Below are 25,341 nucleotides of genomic sequence, written 5' to 3' on the forward strand. Positions count from 1 at the left end.
ACTTAGTTTATGATTGGAGATTTACAATTACTGATGTAAATTATTATGATAATAATCAGATTCAATTGACACATCCCTGAAGTTTTATGACATTATCAATTAAAGTGAACAGCTCTAAACAACAATAAACTTTGAACAGCTCAACAATGAATCATGAGAAGAACAAGATGACAGCTGATTCACTGAAAGTGTCACAATCCATACCTTCACCACCAAACATCAATCTCACATCAAATATCACCGATTCATCTTCCTTCTCACAGACATCAACCTCATCATCATCCACATCATCATCTGCGTTATCAACCAGTACAACACTGGATATTAATGATCCATGTTTGTCGTTGTCCTACTCAGAAATAATCTCACACAACAACACAAACTACAAACTAAATGGCACTGGAGATTTAACATTATGCGTTCATTACTTAAAAAGTCTTCTCAATAAATCCAAGGATTGCTTCCTACTCAACAAGCGAAGATGTTCAATAGATGGGGCTGTACTACCTGATATCAATTATGGGTGTGTTGAGTAGCGGTCACTCATTTTGCCTTCTTATGTAAATGTCTAATTGTTTCATGTTTAATCAAATATTCTCATTTAATGTGGTGTATCATCACGGTCATTAGTAAATATTGCAAATTAATTATCTTGCAAATGATTTTTTTACAAGTGGCCTACAGTTTGCATTTAACACATTCTATTGTGGATTAGTCATTTATTTTTTTAAATTACAGTCATAAAAATTTCGTGTTTTGAAAGAAACTTTCATGATGCTTTATTTAGTATGACAGAGTTTTTTGGGTTCTCTGAGTTTTTCTACACAATGCAAGACATCCTGCAGATTGGAGGCCCCTACATTTATCACCATTACTTACAGAAAGCCAAGGTTTGTTCTTATTCACATATTTTTGTTTTACCTTTTTTATCTCAATTCACCGAAATGTGATGTGTTCACTGCAGGAATATTGCCAAACAAACTGGCTGACAGTAGAAGAATGGAAGAAATTATCTAAACATCCAAGAGCTGATTCTCAGAGATACAGGTTAAAAGATATTTCAGCATAACATCAAATAAAATGAGATCACACAGCATACAAAGATTTATATAAAAAGGATGCCGGCATATTTACAGACTCCAGTGTTTCAAATCTGCATGGATGTTGTCAGTGCTGCACGACGGCTTGAACTTCCCACACATGTATCGCCACCTCACGTCCATTCAGTACATTGACAACTATGAGATTCATTGGTCACTCGGGGCACTGTTGCACAAGACCAAGTTGTTTCCTCTCAGGTCAGTGCTTATCTGCAAATTCAATGAAACGTTCTCGATTTCTCACCAATCCTTTATAATTTTTGTTTGGCAAGGGGCTTTGCCTGAGCCAATAAAACTAGTAATAATAATAAGTTGTCATGATCCCATTATATTGATCGATCTGACCAACTACCATATTCAAATTCTAATACAACTAATTAATTTACGCAAGTTGAAATAAATTTAATTTAATTATGGCTAATTCATGCTAATTAGCCATAAACTACAAACAAACAATGTTTCAACAGGAACATTGAGAAGGCATCACAGAAACTCAGCAAGAAAGCGACACAATCAAGATATCCTGCCAACGCAATAATCATTTTCATCTGCCTGCTGCTGTTACTTACGGTATTATTGTACTGCTGCTCTTTGTACATGTGGCCAGCAAAGTCGAGAAGACAAGTAACAATATCGGTCAGCGCAAATGACACTGATGAGCATGTTGTAGACACAAAGTCTTATGACAATAACATGAGAATGATCAGGTCTAGGTCCTATGGCTTTTTTGCTAACTCAGCTCAGAATATTGTTTGATTGGACTTATTTTTCACTTGATTATATAATGTAATAACTTGAGCTGTTCTATAAAATTTAGTTAGTCTTTCATATCAATCTCACGAAAATGACTTATTATATTTAAGAGCTGTGCAGATAAGTTTATGTTTTGTAGATTTTATTAATTTTTGTTTATAAATCTGTACATATTGTAGATAAATTGAATAATATGTGTTGTTGCTATCATTTTAAGCTAACTTAACCTAACATGGTTTATGGGTTAAAGTGTTATTATCAATTACTTTATTTTCTAAGTGTCTGGCTACGTTTTACATTACTTCAAAAGACATAAGCATTTTCACATATTATTTTTCACAAAATAAATTAGCCTATTAGAAATAATATCTGAAAAATTAACACTTCTAAAGTACAACATGCAACAAAGTTTAAATCATTTAAATTTTAATGCAGTTGATTGCATTTTCTGAGCATTTTCATTGTCTTGAATAGAAAGACTAGTTAATTTTTTTCCTATTCGTTCATGTACTTCAAGATATTTGGCGACACATCTGTCTAAGCATACCGCCTCACCTGAAAAATTTAAGCTAGTTATTTTTATCGTAAAATAATTTTAAAATGAGTTAATATTGAGAACATTAGTCTAGAAATACAAATCAAATAGTTAATATAACATTAGGAATGAATGCATTGTAATGTTATTATTAATTTTTAGAATTTACTTAAATAATTTCATAGAGTTAGAAAAATTATAAAAATAAAAAAAAGATTTTTTCCATTCTCACTAAATCATTTTTGCATTTTATTATTGTATTATAAGTGGCTGCTTTTTTTTAATCATCACTATCTTTCTTTTTGTTCAAAATGTAAAGTTAAGAAATGGACAGATATTTGTGAAAGGTTCTGCATGGCACAGATTTATAGGAACTTATGAGTTAAATTAAATTCGAACTAAGGTTGGGACTTCACTATGCTCTATTTCTAATTTGCTTTGCTTTATTTTTCATGACTAGAATTTATTGTTTTAATAATCTAATATATTATATTAAAAGTGGATGCAGATAACCTTTCCTGCTGGTATTCTTGCTGTTATTATTTAAGTAATATTTTGCTTTTTGGTGGAAAGCCTTTACCTTCTAAATTAAAGGGTATGTTTATGCATTTATTATCTTATTTATTTTTCCAAAATAAATGTGAAAAAATTAAAAGCCTGACAGGCTAAAATACATCAATAAAGGAAAATTTTTCAAGTAAATATTTTAAAAAATAATAGACTTTTGTGATTACCCTTTAATTTTTAATTTTGTGATTACCCTCTAATTACCCTTTTAAATGTTGAGGAGACATTGAAAAAAGTTATTTAAACTTCGATCAAAATTTAATTAATTGAATCACAATAGTTGACAATAACAATGTCCAGTTTACTACACGCGAATAACTGTGGCAAAATCTTAGATCTATATTTGTTAATCAGAAAAATGGTAAGCAAATAGTTAAAAATAAATCTAGGTAGATTTTAATTCATTTAGTCGCTCCACATAACCCGTTCTTGTCTTGTTATAATATAATATAATGAATACTTTAAATATTATATAATATTTTACAAGACAAGAAAAATTAAAAATTGTGCTTTTAAACATCATTTATTTATTTTATATTATTATATTATGTTATAACATTATACTACAAGACAAGAATTGGTTAGAAGAGAGAAAGGGAGTAAATGACGTAAAATTTACCTAGATTAATTTTTAACCCTTGGCTTATCATTTTTTGGATTACCCACAATCTAAAATTTTGCTGATAACTAGAAGTTAAATTATTTATATAGATTTAATTCTATTTATTTAGTGTTATTTTAATTTAATGTAGTTTATTTTATTAATGTAGTTAAAATTATTATTTACTATTTATTATTGATTATTGATTCTCTTGAAAGTTTTAATTATTCTTTTATTAATTTGAGTGTGGTGTAATTTATTGGAGGCAAACGTAGAACAGATCGTGCCTCATTATTTTCTATTTACGTAATAAAAATGTAATTTTCAAAAATGATAAAAAAATTCACCTTTACTCAGGTCAGACTCTTTGTATTTTGGGGGAACACATTTTTTTTGACATGCGTTCATCATTCTGTTGTACATGTCGGCCATCATCTCCATCTCCACGTCTGACAATAATTTCATCTGTTGTTCGCTAGTTAAGTTCGCCATTGCTCCAACAATCAATTTACGACAAAAACTTATTAACGATAAAAAGGAAAGTCACAGCCACGGGCAATCGATGTTTACTGGGAAGTTCAATTAACTTTTGTTACAAAGAATAAAAACCATAGATATTCAAGCGAGTTAATAATTTTATGCTGATTGACGCCGGATATTTGAATATAGAAAAATTACTTTTATATGAATTTAGGATCTCTTATTTTAGGCAAACCTCATCTAAATTTGTCATCGTTATGTGAAACACAAGCGTAAACGGCAAGTAGTACATTCAAAAAGAAAGGAAAAAGAAAAACAAGAGACGTTGGCAAAGAAAAACCAGAAAACATGTTACAGTTTATTTTTATGATTAATCGGTCAAATTCGAATTTTCACTTGAATCGGAACTTGAAAAAATTGAAAATATAGCTACATTGGAAGAATCTGCTACTGTTGTTTTCCCTCAAATTGTAACGTTTGATGTTGATGAAGGTGAAAAATTATCTGCGGAAGAAAGCAAAGGAAGCCAAAAACTACAACAAATCAACACTCTTAGAGTAAGACATAGGCAAACAAGAAAACACATTTTTTCAAACCAAGGACGATCGTGAAACCGTCATTAACGGTCCACCAACCTCACCTAAAAACTTTCCAAAAGACTTTGAAGGAAACTCTTTTCCTCCATCAGCGCTTATATTTATAAATTGAAAAGTGGAGAAGAGGTAAAAAGAAATTGGTTGGCTTGGCAGAAATGCAATTTATTGTCTTCCATGCCGCATATTTAGTAAATTGCTTTTGCTAAATAGGTCCATGTTAGCATGTCCAGAAGGATTTAGTGGCAACAGACATTCATGGAAGCAAATTCACGATAAACTCGACCCGCATGAAAATAGTTTTAACTACAACTTGTGCTATATCGAGCGGAGAAGTTTATACATGCTCTTTATAAAATGAAATTTCTTTAAAGCGCTTAATATAATATAATATATATATGTATGTATATAATATAGTTATATGTATGATGTAGTTATATATATATATATATATATATATGTGTGTGTGTGTTTGTATACATGAAGGGCCCGGTATGCATTTAAACTTGGGGTCCTGTTTATCGATCACCTCACTAAGTCAACATCTAGTCTATCAATTTGCGTTTTTATGCCGTTACTTCTTTTTATTGTCAATTAATTTTCTTTTCTTTTATTTATTTTATTATTATTATTTATTTTATTTTTCATGTTTAAACATTTTTCTTTCTCCGTTTTTTTATTTATCTACTTATTTAATTTTGTACTACTGCCTTGCATGCTGTAACAGTTGCTGCGTCTGTCAGATCCTGATTTTTAAAGAATAATTTAAAAAAAAACCGCTGGGCCGACATATAAATACATACACACATATTCATTTAAGATAGATAGTAATTTAAAAAATCGTTATTTTTACTGAAGTGAAATAAATTAAATAAATTTATGCAAACGAGTAAATCATTAAAAACGCCTATTACAGAAAAAATCACACAAAACATTCTAATCACTTGGAAAAATGAACTGTAAATAAATATTTGCATGATTACAAGGGCATCCTTTGAATGGCAAAATACAGAATAACATGATGGGTCGTCAAAATGTTTTTCAAGATCGTTCTAAAACATTTATTTACTAAATAACAATACCAAAATAACTGGATTTGAACAGTATCAGTCATTCAAAAAAGCATCGTCGTCGTCAGCATCGTCGTCGTCAGCATTGTCGTCGATCACCCCTTGAGCGGCCAATTCAGAAATGACGTTATCAAGATAATTTGCATCGGGATAGCCGTGCCCGTGTTTGTTCAGCATTTCAGTTTTGTGGTGGATTTCATTCCAGACGACCGTGTTCGATTCTCCTGTGGTGACAGATGTTCCAATCGTGAAGGTTAGTCGACGATTCCAGGCCTTTACTAACAGTCGCAACACCTAATTAAATCATTTTTATGAGATTATATCTAGCACGAGTAAAATTCATTGACAAATCTAGAAAGAAGGTAACTAATGTTTAACTAGTTAATGTTGATGTCAAGTCTAATGTGTTTTTACCTTTTGTCCTTTTTTGTTGTTTGGCAAGTAACCACATCTTGGAAAACCTCGAGCTGAGTATTTTTTGCCAGGATTTGGATGCCCTGGTTCCTGAATCAGTGTGCATAGAATTGAAATACATCCATCAAGTTGTTGCAATACATGAAACAATTAAATATTGTATGTACATCGTAATATCGCAAACATAGTATGGTCAACTCAGGCAGTAAAAGTGCCATGTCCCGTGCTGCTATTAATGTGATGTCATAGTTCAAACAATGCCCGTCCGAAACTCAAAGACTATCTATCATACGCGTATGATGAGGTGCTTGCGCAGGCATGCACAATGTGTATGTGCGTCGTGTGGTGTGGATAGTTTGATTACAAGTAAAGAGAATAGCATGTAAGCAGCTCTGCTTTCGACGGAGCTGCATTGCAAAGAGTATAAAAAAGTATTCGTAAAATGAGATAAGCGAGTATTAAATACTTTACTAATGAAGAAAAAAAAATCAACAAATGAACCTGAACGCCAGACAAGATGTTGTAGGTGATGTACAAAGTATCATACTGTTCATAGCCGGGGAGAGATTGAGGAATGGTGACGCACACCATCCGACCGGCGGGACAGTTGCCGACCTTGACACCGTATATGTGCTTGCAGTGTGGGCACTGCAGGCTCCCATGCTTTGGGAAATTAAAATATTAAAAAATTAATTTTAAGCAAATTTAAATGAAATGGATACAACTGATCGTCTAATTTGGCGCAAAAAGTTGATGGCAAAGAAAACAACGTCCTACCTCGGGAAACCGGGTCTCTGGACGTAAAACGAAGATTGATTGAATTTTAAGCAAATAGAACAGGGGAGGCCAAATGATGTTTTAGGGGAGGCCAACTAAGGTCTTCTATTTGCATGTATTTTATAAATTATTTCATAAAATACAAATCACCGAAATTTGATCGTGTTAAAAACAATTTTTTCGAATATTATATGGAAACTGTTTTTGCATTGAGTCTTTCCGTATTTTATCTATTAGCACATAATTCGTTTATGATTCGCTCATTTTGTTAACTCAAAATTTATTTAAAAAAGTCATTCATGGCAGCTCTGATTCCGTTCTCGACCATCTCTTTATGTGAAAAAGGATTCTCTATATTAGTATCTATGAAGACCAAAGATAGAAATAGATTGGATGCCTCGAATGATATGAGGCTATCTCTTTCTAGTACTGAACCTCAATTTCATCTTTTCTGTGATGGAAAACAGCAGCAATCATCTCGTGAAGCCTCAATAACATTTTATGTAATATGTTTACGAACTTAACATAATCATAATAAATACGAACAACGCAATGTAATGTGTAATATTAATTAAATCTGAATAATAATTGTTATAACAAATTGATTTATTTTTCAATCATTGACGACTGGGTCTGGGGAGACCAAGTAGTTACCACTAATTCTTTTATAGGGAGGCCAACACTGAAAAAGGTTGGGAAACACTGAAACTGAAATTCACCCAAACAATTTATTAGTGAATTAATGCATCCACATTTAACGCGATTCAGCGTTCATAGATTTACCTAGTCAACATTTTTATTGATTTACTTAACCCTCATTCAATAATTTAATCACGCTTCCAATTTATTTACCCAACTAATTTTCTTATTTCTTGAAATTCTCAACAAAATTTCATCACACATCATCAAGTAGATGCTGTGGCGTACCATATGAAGTGTTATCAAAAATCCCACTGAAAAGAAATCTTGCTTTCCAGTTTAATCAACATCATTCTCAAACCATTCAATTATCATATCATATCTTCAAATGGCAAATTGTTTATAATCATAAGTCTATCCAACCTTAGTTCCAGCTTCGTACATTGCCTTCAAGCAAAGCAAGTGAAAATGGTGGCGACATTTGTCCAAGAAGACAACAGACCAGGATTGTTGCTGTTCATGATGTTTTTGCGTCTCATTTGCATAGGATGACTCATTTTGCAGGCTATCGCAACATATGCAACATGTCTACAATTATAATTTAATAATTGTTATTTATAATAATATTTTAAAAACAATTAATGAAATAATTGCAAATGAACGTGATCAATTCTTTGGTAAGCCAGGCTGCCATGAAACATTCACATATGCTAATGAGTTAGTAATAACTAATTTAAATAGGAGTGTTTCAGAGATAATAGCACAATCACCATTATCATGCATATGTGTGTATGTGTAATTTATCCTTGAAAACAGTCATTCTCTATGCTAGCAGATAACTTCTAAGTTACTAATCTAACAGATAAGCATAGAAAACTTTCAATAAAATTCTTAGAACTCTATAAGAAACTTGAAACCCTCTTCATGACTATTACTCCTTATATATCACATCAAGATTGATATTAAACAAACACATTACATGCACTGAATCTAATAAACCTTAATTAAATCGTGCAGCATATAGCAAGTCATCTACCATATCAGCCATTCAGTTTACATAGCTTTTTACCAGCCTAACACGAAATGGTGTAACTAACAGTAGCAATCACCTCATTTGGAATCACTTTGACAGGGAATATGAAATCTTGTTTCAATAAATATTCAAAACTGTTGGGATCAACCGACTGATTGACGTCGGTACCATTGTTGTCGTCATTAACGTTGCTACAGATTTTATTAATGCTATTGATATTGCAGAGACTATCAATGAAGTTGTTGTTACTGTTGAGACCAATATTGTTGATGTTGTTGTTATTGCTGCTAAAGTTTCTGTGATTGATATTGTTAACGTTTCTAGCATTGTTGTTGTTGCTACCGGTATTGCCGCTGATGTTGTCGGCGACAATGTTGATTTTTTTAATGTTGTTGTAACGGTTGATGCTGTTGAAGATACTGTTGCAAACGTGATCCATGTAACTAAGTCGTCGATTAGCACGTTTAAACATTGAGAGTTGACGTTGGTGTGGAAAGAGGAAAGATATAGGAGTGACAACTGGTGATGATGTTGAAATATAACCAATTGGTGCTAAAGACGGTGGAAAACAGAGAGTATTGCAGTTATTTGCGTTTTGGTTAATAATGTTATTAATACTACCATTATTACTACTACTATTATTATTACCTATATTACTGCTGACATTTGCAATATCATTAATAATGTTGCTGTTGTTTTTGATGTTGTTGCTCGTCAACATGTTGTTGTTGCTCTGCTTGGCAATGTTTTTGTTGAAACAGATTAGAGGTAAATTGTTGACATTTAATGAGAGGATAGTTCTATTAGGAGTGTTGTTAGTTTTGATATTGCTGGAGTTGTTGATGTTGTTAGTGTTGCTGTTATAAAGGTTGTTGCAGCCGTTGTTGTTGTTGTTGAATGCGCTAGAGTGAGTTTGAAGATTATTAATTGAGTTACTATTGAAATGGTTGTTGTTGGTAGTGACAGCATTATTATTGATGCTATCGTTGACGTTAGTGTTGTTGCTAATATTGTTGTTGGTCATGCTGTTTATGTTGTTGCTGTCGATGGTAAACTTCTTGTCAATGTCGACAGGAGGCTTGAAATTCGTTCGTTTTGAAGACAACTGAGGAGCGTCTGTTTCTGAATTATACAAATTTATTTATAAACTAGGTCAGATTGATTGTAAAGATTTTTTAAGGACATAACAATTGTTAGGATTAGTAAATTAGGTCATACTGATTATAAAAATTAATAAATTAGGTCATATTAATTGTAAGGATTAAGGATTTGTAAATGAAGTCATATCAAATGAAGAGATTTGTAATTTAAGTCATAACATAGATCATTAATTACTTAAAAAATAATTTGACCTAAATTTCTAATGTACAATCATATCGTAGCTGCATAGTAAATTATTATAAGATGAACATTATTGCAAACAAAAAGAAAAGAAATTTAAAGGGAACTGAGACAAAATTTTTGATAACATAAACAAAAATAACAAATACAAGACTATTAGAAAATCTTAACTTAGTTGGCAAACAACCAAAATAAAATGTTGAAAAATAAGAAAAACATGAACACTTGAGTGTGCCTAACAAACAGATGGCATGGCATGGAATGTATTTAAAGCAGAACATTCATTCAATCTGATTCACATATCACATTACATCAACAAAACCATTAAAAGAACTTTCAAGCATTTCCATGCTATCTAAAAATGATGATGGCATAATGGAATTGATTAAGAACAATAATGACAATGATGACGCTGATAAGGATGATACTATGATAGCAGTGATTATGATTGGAATGATAAATACGGTGATGATAACATTAATGATAAATAATGAAGATGGTGTTGATGATATGGTAATAATTGTTTACTTGATCTCTTCTTGCCTTTAAAACACGATGAAGCAAATAGGTAGTCCAATGTTGATCTGAAAAAAAATTATTAAAATTGCAAAATCTTGCCGGTAAGTTATCAATAATTAACGAATGACAAATACCTATAAAGAATTTTAACAATATTTCATTACACACACACACACACACACACACTCACACACACACACTCACACACACATACATACACACACGAATAACACACATATACACATCTGCAGAATAAATTACAGCCATTCCATAATTTGTATTCAATCCTATTTCATAATGTTAACAACACATAGGACAATCATAGCATTAAATGGCATATTTCTCCATTAGTTAAATTGCTCTTATATCACTACCAAGAACGCTCATAACTTAAATATTAGAAAATAGAGAGGCGCGAACTGACGTTTCTATGCCTCCAGCAAATGAAAAGCTTCCATTGTATTTTAAAAATAATAAAAATAAATAAATGAAATAAAATAAAATACGGTGGGATGAAAATACACTCTCAGACACACACACACACATTAACCACAAAGATGTCAAAGATAATAAAAATATATTAAGGTTTCTCAAAATAATTACAAAATGAAGATAATGTTACAGACGTGAGATCGAGATAAGAACTAATAGCTAGAAATTGCGATCAACGGATAGCCGAAATAAGAGAAATTAAAGCCGAATTTCGAGCGGCCGATGAAATAATACGATCAACCTTTGAGGGGATACCTCCAAACGAAGAGACTATACCAGAAACGGCTACACAAAAGTCGGAAATTATTCTTCCAGCATATTTACCGACGGAATATATACGCCGATATCACGTGATATCGGCGAAGGTGATATCGGCAAAGCACGTTTAAACTGTGATGCACATGGTATCTGCGATGCACGTGACAACTATGATGCACGTGTTGACGTGCAGAAAGGTAGTCATCACGTTGATGAAGAGGAAGATGATGACAACAATCCTGATGACGATTGGGAAGTAATCAGCAGATTGACTGACGAAAAGAATGAGTTGAATGAATTTACAAAATCAAATGATTCAGATGACGAAAGGTTAAACAAAGATAGATTGGACAGACTGGACAGACTTGAAAAAGATCTTAATGAAGTAACAACAGACAAAAATATTCTCAAGGGTGAAGGTCGAAGTCATCAACAGGAACATAAAGATATTGAAAGACCGAAACAGGTGCATACAAATGAGATGAAAGAACAAGAACATGACAAGTAAAGACGGAAGGAAAGGAAAAACAGTAATTTCACCATATCATTAAAAAAGTTTGAAAATAAGTCGAGATAGACCGAATGAACTGCAAGATAAAATTGAAGAACCGAAGAACGACTCAAAATTGATGGATGAGTACATTGATGAACAGAGCGCACAAACTGATGACCTTCAACTAATCATAAGTCGAATACCTGCAGTAGACTAGTGGAAGGATTGGGAAGGGCCATGCCAAGTCGCCACCTGAATCAATGACGTGGTGCATCGGGTGCAAGAATGAGGTAAGCATCAGATCAAAATGAAGATCGTACATCTAAATTGGCTAGCCTCCTACCCAGAACCTGAAAATCAACGCAGCAAGGAAAATTGACCAGATTTTTGATTTGGCCAAAGACGAGGAAATTGACCGAGGACGATTTTTGGTCTCAGTGGCGGGAAATGTTACAGACGTGAAATCGAGATAAGAACTAATAGTTAGAAAATGCATGAACCGCTTGTAAAATAATTACAAGAAGGTGTAAGTAATTAAAATGGTTGTAAATACATGTCACACGGCATGTGACACATTTACAAGCAGATTGGTAGTTATAAAAACATTCAGGAGACACAACACAAGGAGGAAACATGAAGAAAAGAAGAACAAGAATTAAGATGAGGTCAGAAGAAGTTTCAAGCAGAAAAAGAGTCCTAGTATCGCAGAGATATTTTTTGTACGTACTGCAAGCAAATTAGCGATAACGTCTGAGGAAAAGTTTATCATGAAAAATTCTACACAAAGTCTGCGAGTGAATTACAATAATCTTCCGAGAAGCAAATACTAAGGATTTACGGCCGAGAAACATCTGATGAGAGAAGCTTAATTTTTGACGATTGGTTTTATTCTGTGATTTACCTGTTGATTAGTTATGCTGCATTCTAACAATTTTAACGATTGAATAAACGAGTGATAGATCAGAGCAATACACACAAGTGATTGCCAGCACTGTTTTTTTTCTGATAAAGTTCATCTGAAATAAGACTGTTCAGAAGTCAAGAATCCACGTAGAGAGAAATAACCATACCCTACAAGTTTAAGGGGTTGGTTATAACAATATAATAATGTAGCTTAATGAAAGGGAATCGAACTGGGACTCAGCTAAATAGGTGATTCGATTCACACCACTATACCAACTTTGATAGCCTAAATGATATGTAAGTAAAAATGAAGTTACACACCCAGTATTGAGACTGCAGTTGTTAATGTTGTAGATGTTGTTGTTGCTATCATTGTTGTAGCCGTAGATGTTTTTGCAGTCGATGCTGGAAGCACAAGAAGACTGGTTATTTACTGGCATTGATGATGAAGGACATGATGGTGATGAAAAAGATGATGATGATGACATCTGATTAGAAAAATTGTTACCAGGCATGTTAACATTTGATGAACAATGACTGCAGTTGCCAGCACTAGATTTAGATGACAAGGTTGATGTTGAGCAATCAAGCATTGGAATGATTTTACAGAACTTCACCTGATCCACCAGCCTCCTGATTGGCCTAACATAACCTGTATCCTTCCTCAGTTGAGCCATCGATTTAAAGTCGACGACGTAAGGCTGTTTTGGGTGGTGCTCACTGAGGTCGATGAAAAGAGCAGAAGCTTTGAAAGCTTTCTCAATAGCACAGAGAACGCTGGAGTTATAATTGAACCATTCGTTTGCCACATCCCCTGACCACTGCCACATCACGCCCTGCCCGACCATACTGTCTGTCGTGTAGAAGCTTCGTTTTATAGCACGTGTCTCTGGTAAATTTAGTTAAATTTTAAAAATTAAATGCAACCATGAAATACAACAATTACTTTTATCTAAGTTTAATGGAATGTGTCAAATAAAATTCTGAAACTAAAAAGTCATGAAAAAAAGAGTTTTAAATAATTTTCAACATACTCTGTGCTGCACTGCTAGTGGCACAAGTAAATGTCATGTTGGAGAAGTCGACAGATGCCTGTTGAAAGGAGATGGCTCCTAAAACATTCAAGGTAAGAGGCAAGTTGTGCTTGTTATTAGTAAGGTTAATGAAGTGTTGTTCGATGAAGTTTGAAATTTTTGCTTCAAAAATAATCCACAAATCATTTGTTGCTTCCTCGTATTCCCACACTACAACTGCTACCTTGTTAGCCATTTGTTGCTGAGTTGAAGTTTGTTACTAACTGAAACTTTTGATTTTTAAAACTTTGTGCTTTATCCGCCTACATATTGAATATTTTAAAATTCCAGTTTATGTAAATTTTTATGTTTGAAACAAGAAAATCATTATAAATCATAATAAATAACAAATTAAATTATAAGCATTATAAACAAATTTCAATTAATTTAATACAAATTTTAAAGAAAACAGCAAACTGATTCAATTCAAATTTAATTTAAATTTTTTTAAAGTTTAATTTAAAGTCATTTTAAAAAGTTATGTTAATTAGATTAGTAGAGTCTTATGATGCTAGCACTAAACGTGTTATTTGGCTTATTTATTACAACATTTAGAAATAAATTTAGATAAAAATTATATAATATTATAAAAAAAAATTAAAAAACTCTGGTATTGTAACAAAAATAAAATAATGAATCAACAAATATTTACCAACCTTCCAAATTTAAGTTCAGTGAAAGATGGGACCAGCACACACACAACAACCAGCCTGTTTTATTAATTATTAAGCTGGCTGGTTATGAAGATGATGAAACACTAACAGCTATATATATATATATTATATATATTTATAACCAGCTAAAATTACTTCTAAAGCTAGCAAATGTTCACCAGCAAACTCATCAGCAAATGTTTAATTTAAATTTCGACCTATTTTTGAAAAATAAAATTAAAAGCATGGTAAATTAAATATTAAATAAATATTTTTATATGAAATATTAAATAATTTCAAGTTTATATATATATTTAGTAATAATTGTGAGTTGGTTGGTGTCAAGGTCAAGGTTAGGCCCTAACCGTTAGGCTAGGAATTAGGGAACGTTTGTTAAACGAACGTTTGCTTATTTTTTTAGAGATCTAGTTTAGTTAGATTTTACATTTTAGAGTAAACAGTAAACAAGTCTAAAATTTTAAATTTAGCAAACTAAGCTAAGAAGTCCCAACCACATTAATAAAATTATTTCTGTCAATTCTATTGTACCATGTTATTATTGTAATTATTTATTTGCAGCAGCTGAATACCTGAAAGTCATTTTGCACAACGAAAGAACCATTTTACCAGCAAACTGTCCCTGAAATAAATTAACTAGAGAACATCCAACTGCAACACAGATCAGACGTGTGTGCGTTCGATCGCTATGTGCAGATAAACAGAGTTTACGTGGCGCTTCACTTCAGATGACAACCGTGCAAATTTGTGTTATTTCACAACTCTTGGCTAAATTTTTTTACAACTTGGCTCTTTAAACATGGTGCTGAGCGTATGAAGTTAAGTTAAAATGTTTGTTTATTGCATATAAGCGTCAGATGTTGTTTTAGTAGTCATAAATAGGACTGAATACAATAGAAGAAATTTGATCTCATGGTATTCTATATGAAGCTTTAACATAAAATTACAAATATTAAATAACAGTAAATTAGACCTGAGTGATGAATGACAAATATATAATTTGTAGTTTGTAATTTGTTTTATATTTCATAGAATACAGAGTAGATATATTAAACAAGAATATTTCAATATCGTTCGGTGAGTGCATTGATAGTTATTGAGGGTATACTTTTGGAAGATTGGGTATTCTTTATTTAAACGATGTACTTAAATAATAAATTCTGTATAGAACAAAACAATAGGTTATCAAAAGTTTAGCAAAATAATTGGCAAAAAATAGTTGAACTGACAAAATTAATGAATACTCTTGCTCCATTTAAGGCAGCTGTGAATGTGAACTGAATAAAACCCAGCAGAACAACATATGTAGCTCTCTAAACGAAAATAATTTACAAATAAAATACAAACAATTTTTGACTACTGCTGCCTTTAACTTTAAAGGTAAAAGTTCTATTACACTCTTCCTAGGTTCAGAAAAATCAACAACACACAAACAGCGTATATAAATACATGATAAACGACGCTTCACAAAGGAAGTGTATGATAGGCTTGGCAAGTTTTTTTGTCACTGCCTGCACTACACGAAACTGTATGAGGCGATCTTTACCGCTAAGACATCAAGCCACCCAGTTCTGACAATTTTTCAGCTTTTGCGACTGCATTATCATTATCATAGCGCGCGAAACTTGTGGAAAAATAACTGTAATTCCCAATTTCTCTTTGGTAGTACCAGCATGAAAGCGACTAAGAAAGTAACGGCAACGTATCTAAATAAAATGGCCAGTTTAATTTTACCCTCTGTGCTAATTTTACCTCTTTTTGTTTTTCGTTGTCAATGGATGATGCTGTTTTCAATTCATTTTTTAAAATTTACAAATCCGTTAAAAGCGTTGTCGCAAAAGAACTTCTGAAATGATGTAAAAATGAATTTTCAACGATTGCATCAAAAAGTTACATCAAGTTTTAAACGGTTAAATCAATTATTGTTTATTAAATATATATTGTTGTAACACTTTGACGCTCGTAACTACAGACACCAATGTTATTATTTCAAATATCTCTATATTTTCAACACCAGTGTTGTAGCATCCAACAATCGTCAAGTGTTCATTATTCAGTGGGTTCAAGATTTCCGATAGATGAACACAACTGCTTCAAACGCAAACTTAGTTGAACGTTTAGTCGAATGCCTATTGTAATAGAAACACAAAACTAATCCGTGTAACTACATAAATCAAATTCACGACTTCGCTTCAAACCTCGCCGCTAAAAACTAGCGTTCTACTCGCTAATATAACAGATATTCTCACAATCCAAATTTACAAATATAGCAAAGATAACGATGATAACAAATAATCAAGATAATAGTAATTAATTGAAATTAGTCATATGGTGCAATTCTATCAGTTCTGCGGTTATCACAATATTTATATATTTATGTAATTTATCATTTTATCGCCCCTAAACTACGGCGCGCGATGCGGCCACCTCCTATAGTTAACCACCACTGAGTAGTAGTAGTAGATGTAGTAGTAGTAGTAGTAGTAGTAGTAGTAGTAGTAGTGGTGGTGGTAGTAGTAGTAGTAGTGGTAGTAGTAGAAGTAGTAGTAGTAGTAGTAGTAGTAGTAGTTACAGTAGTGGTAGTAGTAGTAGTAGTGGTAACAGTAGTAGAAGTAATAGTAGTAATAGTAGTAGTAATAACAGTAGTAGAAGTAGTAGTAGTAATAGTAGTAGTAGTAGTAGTAGTAGTAGCAGCGTTTCTTGTCAGATGGGCGCACAAAGATACGAAATAATCCTTTTCACACCCTCTTTAAAGTGATTGCATGTGACGTCCAGTGGGAAAGAAAATTCACTTTCATCATCCTTACATCAATTCACTTACGTCATCCTTACACGAATTCGCTTACGTCATCCTTACATCAATTCACTTACATCGTCCTTACATCAATTCACCACATCATCATCCTTACGTCAATTCACTTACAGCATCATCCTTACATTATTCTCCAAGTAATGTAGCCCTTTGTATAATTTTTTTTCTCTGCCTTCAGCCAATTTCGCAGTCGAACTCATCATTGTTTGTTGTTACTGTTTTTGTGCTGCAGTTGTTGACGTTGTTTGTTTATGTTGCCGTGTGTTGTTGATGTTGAGATTGGTTATTCTATTGTTGCTGATGTTGTAATTGATGTAACTGTTGATGTATTTGTCGATATTTCAATTGATTTTGTTTATTGGCTTTCCCAGGTCGCAGTTTACTATTAATTTTTTCCTTATTTGTGATTGTCATTTTGTTTCTATTTGTTCTGTTGAAAAAATGTTAGTGTCTGGATATTTTGTGGTAGTTTTTTTGTAATGGGTTATATGTGTTCTGAAGTTGAGATTGTGTTTGTAATAGCTGATTTTGTTGAGGTTAGTTGCATGGCACTGCGTTGTTGTGTATGTTGCAGGCATGACATCCTGTTTGATGGATAGTCTCCAATGGTGTCTCTTCATTCTGCTGCAGTTGTCGTTTTGTTAATGCAGATTTCATTAATGAACTCTTCCCCATGTTAGCATTATTAGTAAGTGATATCGTTGTTTGCGATTGTTCAGATCCTGATAATGTTTATCATCAGTAGGTTGCTAACAACAGGATGGAGGCAAATAATAGCAACACTGAAGTACACACAACTACATTCTGTTCGTTATTGGAAGAAAAAACACACGCACACACACACACGCGCGCGCACACACATGCACACATGCAAACAACATTTATTAACGACGAAAGAAAACGTTGATTGCACATGAACAACCTCTTCTTTTGCCACTCCAGGCAAGATATCATTACTCCATCTGGCAAGCCGCCTCCGATCATGAGCTCTGCCTACCCTCTGCCTTTAATACTTATTTATTATAAATGATCATTTGCTTTTATTTTGCCTGATTATTTTATTGTGGGTATGCATCAGCATGAGTTTATTTTTGAACAAAATCTAGAACACTGTTACAAAATTTATAAGGCTAGCAAAAAGACCTATTATTTTATTCAACAGGCCATCAATCACAGGCTGATTTGAATGTCACATATTTCAAATAGCACGTTGCAGTCACTGGCCATCATTGATATTTCATATGTACATTTTTTCAATTATTTTTACTTATATTCAAATCAAATTGTTATCAAGCGCTTCTTATCAACAGAGAATGTTAAGCAAGCGAGAGGTTTAAAACGCATTTTCGAATTGGAAATCTTTTACAGTATATTTTATAACTAAAAACTGCTTAAGTAGCTATCAAGTTTCTTTTCGCTAGTGTGCGCTGGCTTTTTTCCAATTTTGCATGAAGGGATTTTCGTAAACAAACGATTATATTTAAACGATAAATCTGGCATGTGTGTTCTATGACAGCTTTTGCTGAGTTTAACTTCAAGCCAAAAAATAGAGAACATTTCACAAGCGGTCGTTCAAGCTTTTAATTATCCTAAAATACGGACAAGTTGGTATGCAAAATATGCGCGGTGGTTGCGCTTAAGTGGGATTCAACATTTGTGATATTTCTCGAAGTTATTCAGTTGAAATTAAATCGCGCTGTTTTTGATGAAAAGTTGGTGAACAACATTAACCATGCACATACACACAAAGTTGTGTTGGCTATTGGCTACGCAGGTCCCTACGATATAAACTAACATTGTTTCAAGAAATTTTTTAAGATTTTCCTTCCATCATTTTTTCAATAATTATTAAGTCGTTAGTTCACATTTAAATATAAAAATTTCAGTTCTTATGTCTTAGTTAATCATACTTTATACAGTTAACCTACTACAATTAGAAGATTAATTCTTTAAAGTTTTTTTGACTGACTTCCTTGTGTCACGGAACGTTGAAATCTATCATACAGATTTGTCATTTTTGTCTACTTTATTGTTTTACATTAATAAAATATAAGATAAATACGATCAGCTTTATTTCTTGAATGGTAAAATTTAAATTTACATTTTCAAGAAATGTTTAACTGATAAAAAATGAAACGATGTTAAAAAGTAGAACAGTTTATAAATTTGTATTTTTTCCAAAAAAACAGTGAGAAGAAATATGGAAATATCCGTCATCCGAACTGAAAATCCCTTCCACAGGTTCAGCGTACAATTTATAAAACGCTTTTGCAGGTTTTTTTTTCATATATATAATTTTAATGCAAACATAAATATTAACAGGTGGAGATACGGATGAGATATGGAAAACAATTCAAAATAAACATACACAAGTATGTACATTCTAATTAAAGTCAGAAAACGTTTTATGATCAAAACCGTCCAAAAATTTAAGGTGATAAGCAAAAAAACGTTTTCAGTCACACTACCACTAATCTTGCCCACCCCCGTGAAAATTTTGACCCATTTTCAAATTTTTGGCTCACGTGTATACATTTGTATGTATTTTGCATGATCAAAGTATTAAACCGTACGTATGATTGTTTCTAAGTAAATGGAAATAAATGGCTCTATAAATATGTTTATATATCTTTATATCTTTTTTAAAAAAATCAGAAAACACATTAGTAGTAGTAGTAGTAGTAGTAGTAGTAGTAGTAGTAGTAGTAGTAGTAGTAGTGTAGTAGTAGTAGTAGTAGTAGTAGTAGTAGTAGTAGTAGTAGTAATAATGCTGTTCTGGATGTTATCCAGACCATTCATTTATTTTATTATTTCACTGTTATGGATAGTGCTTTTGAGAAACTTTTTGTTTTTTAAAGCGCTATATAAATTTTTCATAATTAAAAAAAATAAATAAATCTTGCACGTCAATGTATATGTATGTATTTTGCATGCATGCAAATACGTGCATGTATTAATATATACGTTGAAGCTTGGTCATTCTGGCTTTCCCTATATAAGGATGCATTCGCATGCGTTCATGTCAGATTCCCACATGCTTCGTTCCGGTTGGTCGGTACGATGGATGATGTTTCCTTGTTTGTTTGACTGTGATGAACATTGATGAACGTTCATTCAATAAGTTTGTTGTTTGTGGGTGAACATTTTTCGTGCGATGAATAGTTGGTTCCGTATGAGGATGGGAAATTTCGTTTGTCTGGTTTGAATCATCAGAAGATTTTATTCTGTTTGAAGTTTTAATTAAAATATCAAAACAGATCACAAAAAAAGTTTTATTCACCAGAGAAAAATAAAAAAATTATTACAACCGTTGAACAACACTAGCAAAAGAGTTAGAAAGATTTGAACAATGTCGCCATGAAACACTCACTACCGAATAGAAGCTCCTACTTTACGTTTTCACATGAATGAACAGACATTCTGGTTAACACGCAAACATACGCACACACACGCACACACAACCCCACACACACACACAAGTGAATAAAAAATTTCATCATCAGTTGAATTCAATTAGTACGCCGAAGTGCACATGGATAACAAAAAACGTCACAAGATGACGTCATCCTCATCGTCGTCTTCGTCGTCATCTTCATCGTTTGCAGTTATGGAGAAGGCATCATCATCGTCATCGTCCTCATCTGTCTTGGATTTGAGCGCCGGGATGATACTATCACCAATGAAGTTTGAATTTTTTCAATTATGGCCAGAATCAAATCTACGAAATTATTTATTTATGCATTTACATTATATAGATTTATTAAGCTGCTAATTAATTAGTTTCATTATGTTTATTAAATGAGATACATCTTTAATAATATATATATATATATATATATGTGTGTGTGTGAATGTGTTTGTGTACGTGTGTTTATGGTATGTGTTAGTGTGTGCGTGAGTGTGTGTAAGAGAGGGAGAGAGAGAGAGAGAGAGAGAGAGAGAGAGAGAGAGAGATCCAGTTGTGTGTGTGTGTGGTGTGGGTATGTGTGTGCGTGAGTAGATCACGGGATATAAATTCATACGGCATAGCGTGATTTAATTTTGTATTTTCGTGAATAATTAATTAATTAATTAATTAATATCGTCTGTTATATTTTCAGCTTCAATAAAGCCAATTAAAAATAGGGAAAAAACATGATAAAATAAAAATATAGATAATAATAATGATCATTATAATAATAGTAATAATAATAATAACAATAATAAAATAATAATAATAATAATATTAATAATAAAGGAACTAATTTATTTCTGCATCCACATTTCGAAAAGCAAATCTTATTTTGAGTTTGCAGTTGCCCTTATAAGACCACATTTGCAACAATGTGATTGCCTGTCTGTACGTGTGTGTGTGTGTGTGTGTGTGTCTGAAAATGTGTGTGTGTGTGCCTGAAAATGTGTGCCTGGGTGTGTCTTTGAGTAAATGTGTGTCCGGTAGTGTTTCTTCTTGATTAGGTGAAATTTTGAATCCATGAACCAGTGTGATGTGTCTTGTATGTGTCTGTGGGTGTGGTTGCGTATGTGATTATGTGTAAGATTGTATGTATGTGAGTTTATATGATTGTATGTTTCTTATTGTGTATGCATGTTTGTTTGAATTTTTAGGTTTGTTTATATCTGTTTTACATCTTTCTTTGTTTGTATGTTCATGTACGTTTTTATCTGTTTGTATGTATGCATCATTATATCTGTATATATTTCTTTGTATGTTTGTATCAGAACGTTTGTTCACAGACTGACTGAACATGTTTGACCTTTGCACCTAAAAACTCTTTGACCATATAATCTATAGTGGATAATCATATATGAAAATGAAATGGCAAATTTTATTCTCCCAAAACTACTTTCTTTTGACAGTGTGACTGGTAATTACACATTTTTATACTTGAAAAAAAAATTTCAGAGAAATAATTTTTTCTCAAAAGCATTACAATTTTCCAAATGCTGATATAGAGGCTTTCGTTGAAATGAATATTAATGCCTGTGCATGCATTCAAATACATGACAGCATGTATGTGTGCAAGTGTTAGTATGTTTGTGTGTGTGTTTGTCTGTTTTTTATGTGTGTGTTGGTATGTTGTTGTCGGTTGGTGTGTGTATGTGTTTATGTAATGTAATGGCTTGTGTTTATGTGTCTAATGTTATTGCCATGACATTTTAATGTTTTTATAATATAGACCTGCTAAAAATAAAATGTTGTCACTGCATAGCATATTCTTCTTCACACATGCTTTGATTAATGGAAATTGTCAAATATATCTTGGTAGATTTGTGTGTGTGTGTGTGTATGTGTGTGTGTGTGTGTGTGTGTGTGTGTGTACGTGTGTTTGATTGAAGGTGAGTGAGCTTGTATGTAAAACATCATACGCATCAAGCACATACGTCTTCGGTTTGGAATACGTGAATAAATTTGAAAAGATGAGTGCTGCCTATATGTGTGTCTGTATGTTTGTGTGTATGTTTGTATGTGGCTGCATGTGGATGTGCATTTAGATAAGTTACTGTGCGTGTATGTGTGTGTATATGGTATATGTGTGTGTGCGTGTGCGTGTGTGTGTGTGTGTGGTGTTTGTGTGTGTTGTGAATTTGGCTACTTAGCTGTCGGCATTAACACAGATTAATGAATCGCTATTAGGCGCTGTTGTGAGTCGTTTGTTGGAAGTGTAAAGCTTTCGAGCAGCAGTTGATGACGAGCAAGTTTTGGATAGTGGGAGAGGAAGAGATATTTGTGAAGTTGAAAAAAAAACAGAAGTATAGAAAAAAAGCAAAAATTTTAAAATTAGTATGATAGAAAAATATTTGAAATGAAAATGTAATAATATTCAATGAAAATGAAATTTATTTCGTTAAATAATTAATTAACAATCTCATGAATGAAACTAAAAATTATTTAAAAATAAAAAGATGCAAAAAACCAAAAACAGCAATTTTAAAATAGTTTTCAATATAAGGAGGCGTGACAAATGTTTATGAACGCCAAGATTCATCTTACTTCAGAGCATCTCCATCGTTCATTTTCTTCATACTACCTTCACATTTAACAGTCTCCCTCTTTCTCTCCTTCTCTTTCTTTTTCCTTGTCTCTCTCCTTCTTTCTCTTTCTTTCTCATTCTCTCTATCTTTTTCTCTTTCTGATAGGGTAGTGAAATAGTCTCTCTTAATCCAGGAAAATTGGCTGAAGTGTGAAGTATATAAGCAGGTTACAATTGGCACAGAGGCTTTACATGAGATGCAGATATGCTGGACAGTTTCATCGAGGTTCTAAATTTTTTTTCTGTTGTCAGATTGCTCGGTCACGCATGCACCTACAATGTTTTAAATTATTTCATAAGAGATAATATGTAACACATACACATGTTTACACGCACAGAGAGAGAGAGAGAGAGAGAGAGAGAGAGAGAGAGAGAGAGAGAGAGGGAGAGAGAGAAATACATCACACGTAGATACACCACACACATGCATACGTACATTTCCACACACACACACACACACACACACACACACACACACATTGATTCTTTTATGGATTCACTCATTCATCCACTCATTCATTCATGTATTCACCTATTTATCCATTCATTTAATCATCCTTTCTTTAAACCATTCATTCATTCATTCGTTCAACAACTAATCATGGAAACTTCTGCCGATGACGTAACCATGTAGGTAATCCTCTGACAAATGACTTTCTGAACTAAACTGTTCGTTCAATGTTCGATCAATCGGCGACCAAATTAAAAACATTAAACGCAGCCACAAATACACAGAGGCGAAATAACAAAATATGCAAACAGACACACGCATACAGACGTGCATCATACATACACGGACACACATAAATATACACATCCGTTTAAATTAATTATACACATTCTGCCAAAGGTGTATCCTTAACCCGAGATCCGCACAAAAATCTATTTATATTCATACAAATTTAAAAAAGTTTATAATTAAACTAACTTAACCTGCGATGAATAGTTTAATTAGACCACCACATTTTTTACGGCAGAAATCTTTTTAAAATCGAACCAAAAATACACTAACTAACGGAAAAAAAAACAAACAAAAAAGTATGATTAGAGGCTGATGAAACTGTTGAAATAAATTCTTGGTTATTGATGCGCAGAAATTATATTTTTAAAAAAATTAGACAAAATATTACAAACAAGCACGAACACAAAGATAGATTTATACAAACATATAGAAGCGTGCGAACACAAACACATACTAACGTATAAACATATACAAACATATACAGAAATATGCAAACGTATAAAAACATATGCAAACATATATAAACATATACAAACTTATACCAACACATCTAAAAATATACCAACATTCACAAATAGTCAGCAATTTCAACATACAATCACGTGCATATGAAAAAATAAGCTAAAAATACGTTAGCATCTTTAGAACGCTTCCAAATAATACAAAAACATAAACAAACATGAAAATACAAATGTATACAAATAGAGAAGACACAAATGTCTAACAAGATACAATAGCATACTGACATACAAATGCAAATATATACATACATCACAGAATACAAACATTTAAATACACAAGAGAATCCAGCCAGGCATGCATGCAAACTAATGCGTGTGTGTACGTGAATGTGTGTGTGTGTGTGTGTGTGAAGGAGAGTGTGAGTGTATCTGTGGTGTGCGCCAGTGTGTGTGAATGTCTGTGCAGGCAGAATGTTTATGATTTAGATCACGTATTTCAGGAGCAGACGAAAGCATTGGAGGAGTCACTCTTTAACATTCATTTCATCAATCAACTGCCCATGTACAATATAACCGTTGAATGAAAGGGTGAATGCACGTGTATATATGTATGTATGTATGTATGTTTGAATGTATGTATGTATGTATGTATGTATGTATGTATGTATGTATGTATGTATGTATGTATGTATGTATGTATGTATGTATGTATGTATGTATGCATGCATGCATGCATGCATGCATGCATGCATGTATGTATGTATGTATGTATGTATGTATGTATGTATGTATGTATGTATGTATGTATGTATGTATGTATGTATGTATGTATGTATGTATGTATGTATGTATGTATGTATGTATGTATGTATGTATGTATGTATGTATGTATGTATGTATGTTTGAATGTATGTATGTATGTATGTTAAAACCAAAACATGATGAGTGACACTGAACCGAATAACAAGTAACAAATGGATTA

General features: G+C 32.6%; 5 protein-coding genes across 5 annotated transcripts in view; 2 read left to right on the forward strand and 3 right to left on the reverse strand.

Annotated features, from left to right (window-relative positions):
* Positions 1 to 146: 146 nt before the first annotated feature.
* On the forward strand, positions 147 to 1,069 carry HELRODRAFT_170268 (hypothetical protein; the record flags this gene model as incomplete). The annotated part of the gene is made up of 3 exons (XM_009016088.1): positions 147 to 523; positions 764 to 890; positions 965 to 1,069. The coding sequence occupies 3 exons, from the start codon at positions 147 to 149 to the stop codon at positions 1,067 to 1,069; spliced, it is 609 nt and encodes a 202-aa protein (XP_009014336.1).
* Positions 1,070 to 1,200: 131 nt separating this feature from the next.
* Positions 1,201 to 1,856, forward strand: HELRODRAFT_170269 (hypothetical protein; the record flags this gene model as incomplete). The annotated part of the gene is made up of 2 exons (XM_009016089.1): positions 1,201 to 1,298; positions 1,568 to 1,856. The coding sequence occupies 2 exons, from the start codon at positions 1,201 to 1,203 to the stop codon at positions 1,854 to 1,856; spliced, it is 387 nt and encodes a 128-aa protein (XP_009014337.1).
* Positions 1,857 to 2,268: 412 nt separating this feature from the next.
* HELRODRAFT_75788 (hypothetical protein) lies at positions 2,269 to 4,048 on the reverse strand (the record flags this gene model as incomplete). Its single annotated transcript, XM_009016090.1, has 2 exons — positions 2,269 to 2,408; positions 3,904 to 4,048. 2 exons carry the CDS (start codon positions 4,046 to 4,048, stop codon positions 2,269 to 2,271), a joined length of 285 nt encoding a protein of 94 aa, XP_009014338.1.
* A 1,378-nt stretch (positions 4,049 to 5,426) lies between these two features.
* HELRODRAFT_191022 (hypothetical protein) lies at positions 5,427 to 12,929 on the reverse strand. The gene is made up of 7 exons (XM_009016091.1): positions 12,890 to 12,929; positions 10,432 to 10,487; positions 8,627 to 9,684; positions 7,953 to 8,117; positions 6,615 to 6,776; positions 6,114 to 6,203; positions 5,427 to 5,993 (listed from the first exon to the last, which is right to left on the reverse strand). Exons 3-7 carry the CDS (start codon positions 9,584 to 9,586, stop codon positions 5,736 to 5,738), a joined length of 1,635 nt encoding a protein of 544 aa, XP_009014339.1. The 5' UTR covers positions 9,587 to 9,684; positions 10,432 to 10,487; positions 12,890 to 12,929; the 3' UTR covers positions 5,427 to 5,735.
* Positions 12,930 to 21,364: 8,435 nt separating this feature from the next.
* HELRODRAFT_170273 (hypothetical protein) overlaps positions 21,365 to 25,341 on the reverse strand; it is a gene marked incomplete at both ends in the record, with an annotated part of 6,826 nt that continues 2,849 nt past the window's right edge. Inside the window, 2 exons of the mRNA XM_009016092.1 lie at positions 21,365 to 21,461; positions 23,117 to 23,299. Coding sequence (XP_009014340.1) covers positions 21,365 to 21,461; positions 23,117 to 23,299 — 280 coding nt within the window. The remainder of the gene's footprint in view (positions 21,462 to 23,116; positions 23,300 to 25,341) is intronic.

Source organism: Helobdella robusta (assembly GCF_000326865.2).
Source record: "Helobdella robusta unplaced genomic scaffold HELROscaffold_17, whole genome shotgun sequence".
NCBI classification, from domain to species: domain Eukaryota; kingdom Metazoa; phylum Annelida; class Clitellata; order Rhynchobdellida; family Glossiphoniidae; genus Helobdella; species Helobdella robusta.

What these genes read in the sequence shown, in the direction of transcription:
- HELRODRAFT_191022 (XM_009016091.1), bottom strand. Translation starts at nt 9,586, where the DNA reads ATGACCAACAACAATATTAGCAACAACACTAACGTCAACGATAGCATC. An exon ending in ACATCTTGTCTGGCGTTCAG is followed by an intron (nt 6,204 to 6,614) that starts GTTCATTTGTTG and finishes ACACTGATTCAG; the next exon opens with GAACCAGGGCATCCAAATCC. An exon ending in ACAACAAAAAAGGACAAAAG is followed by an intron (nt 5,994 to 6,113) that starts GTAAAAACACAT and finishes TGATTTAATTAG; the next exon opens with GTGTTGCGACTGTTAGTAAA.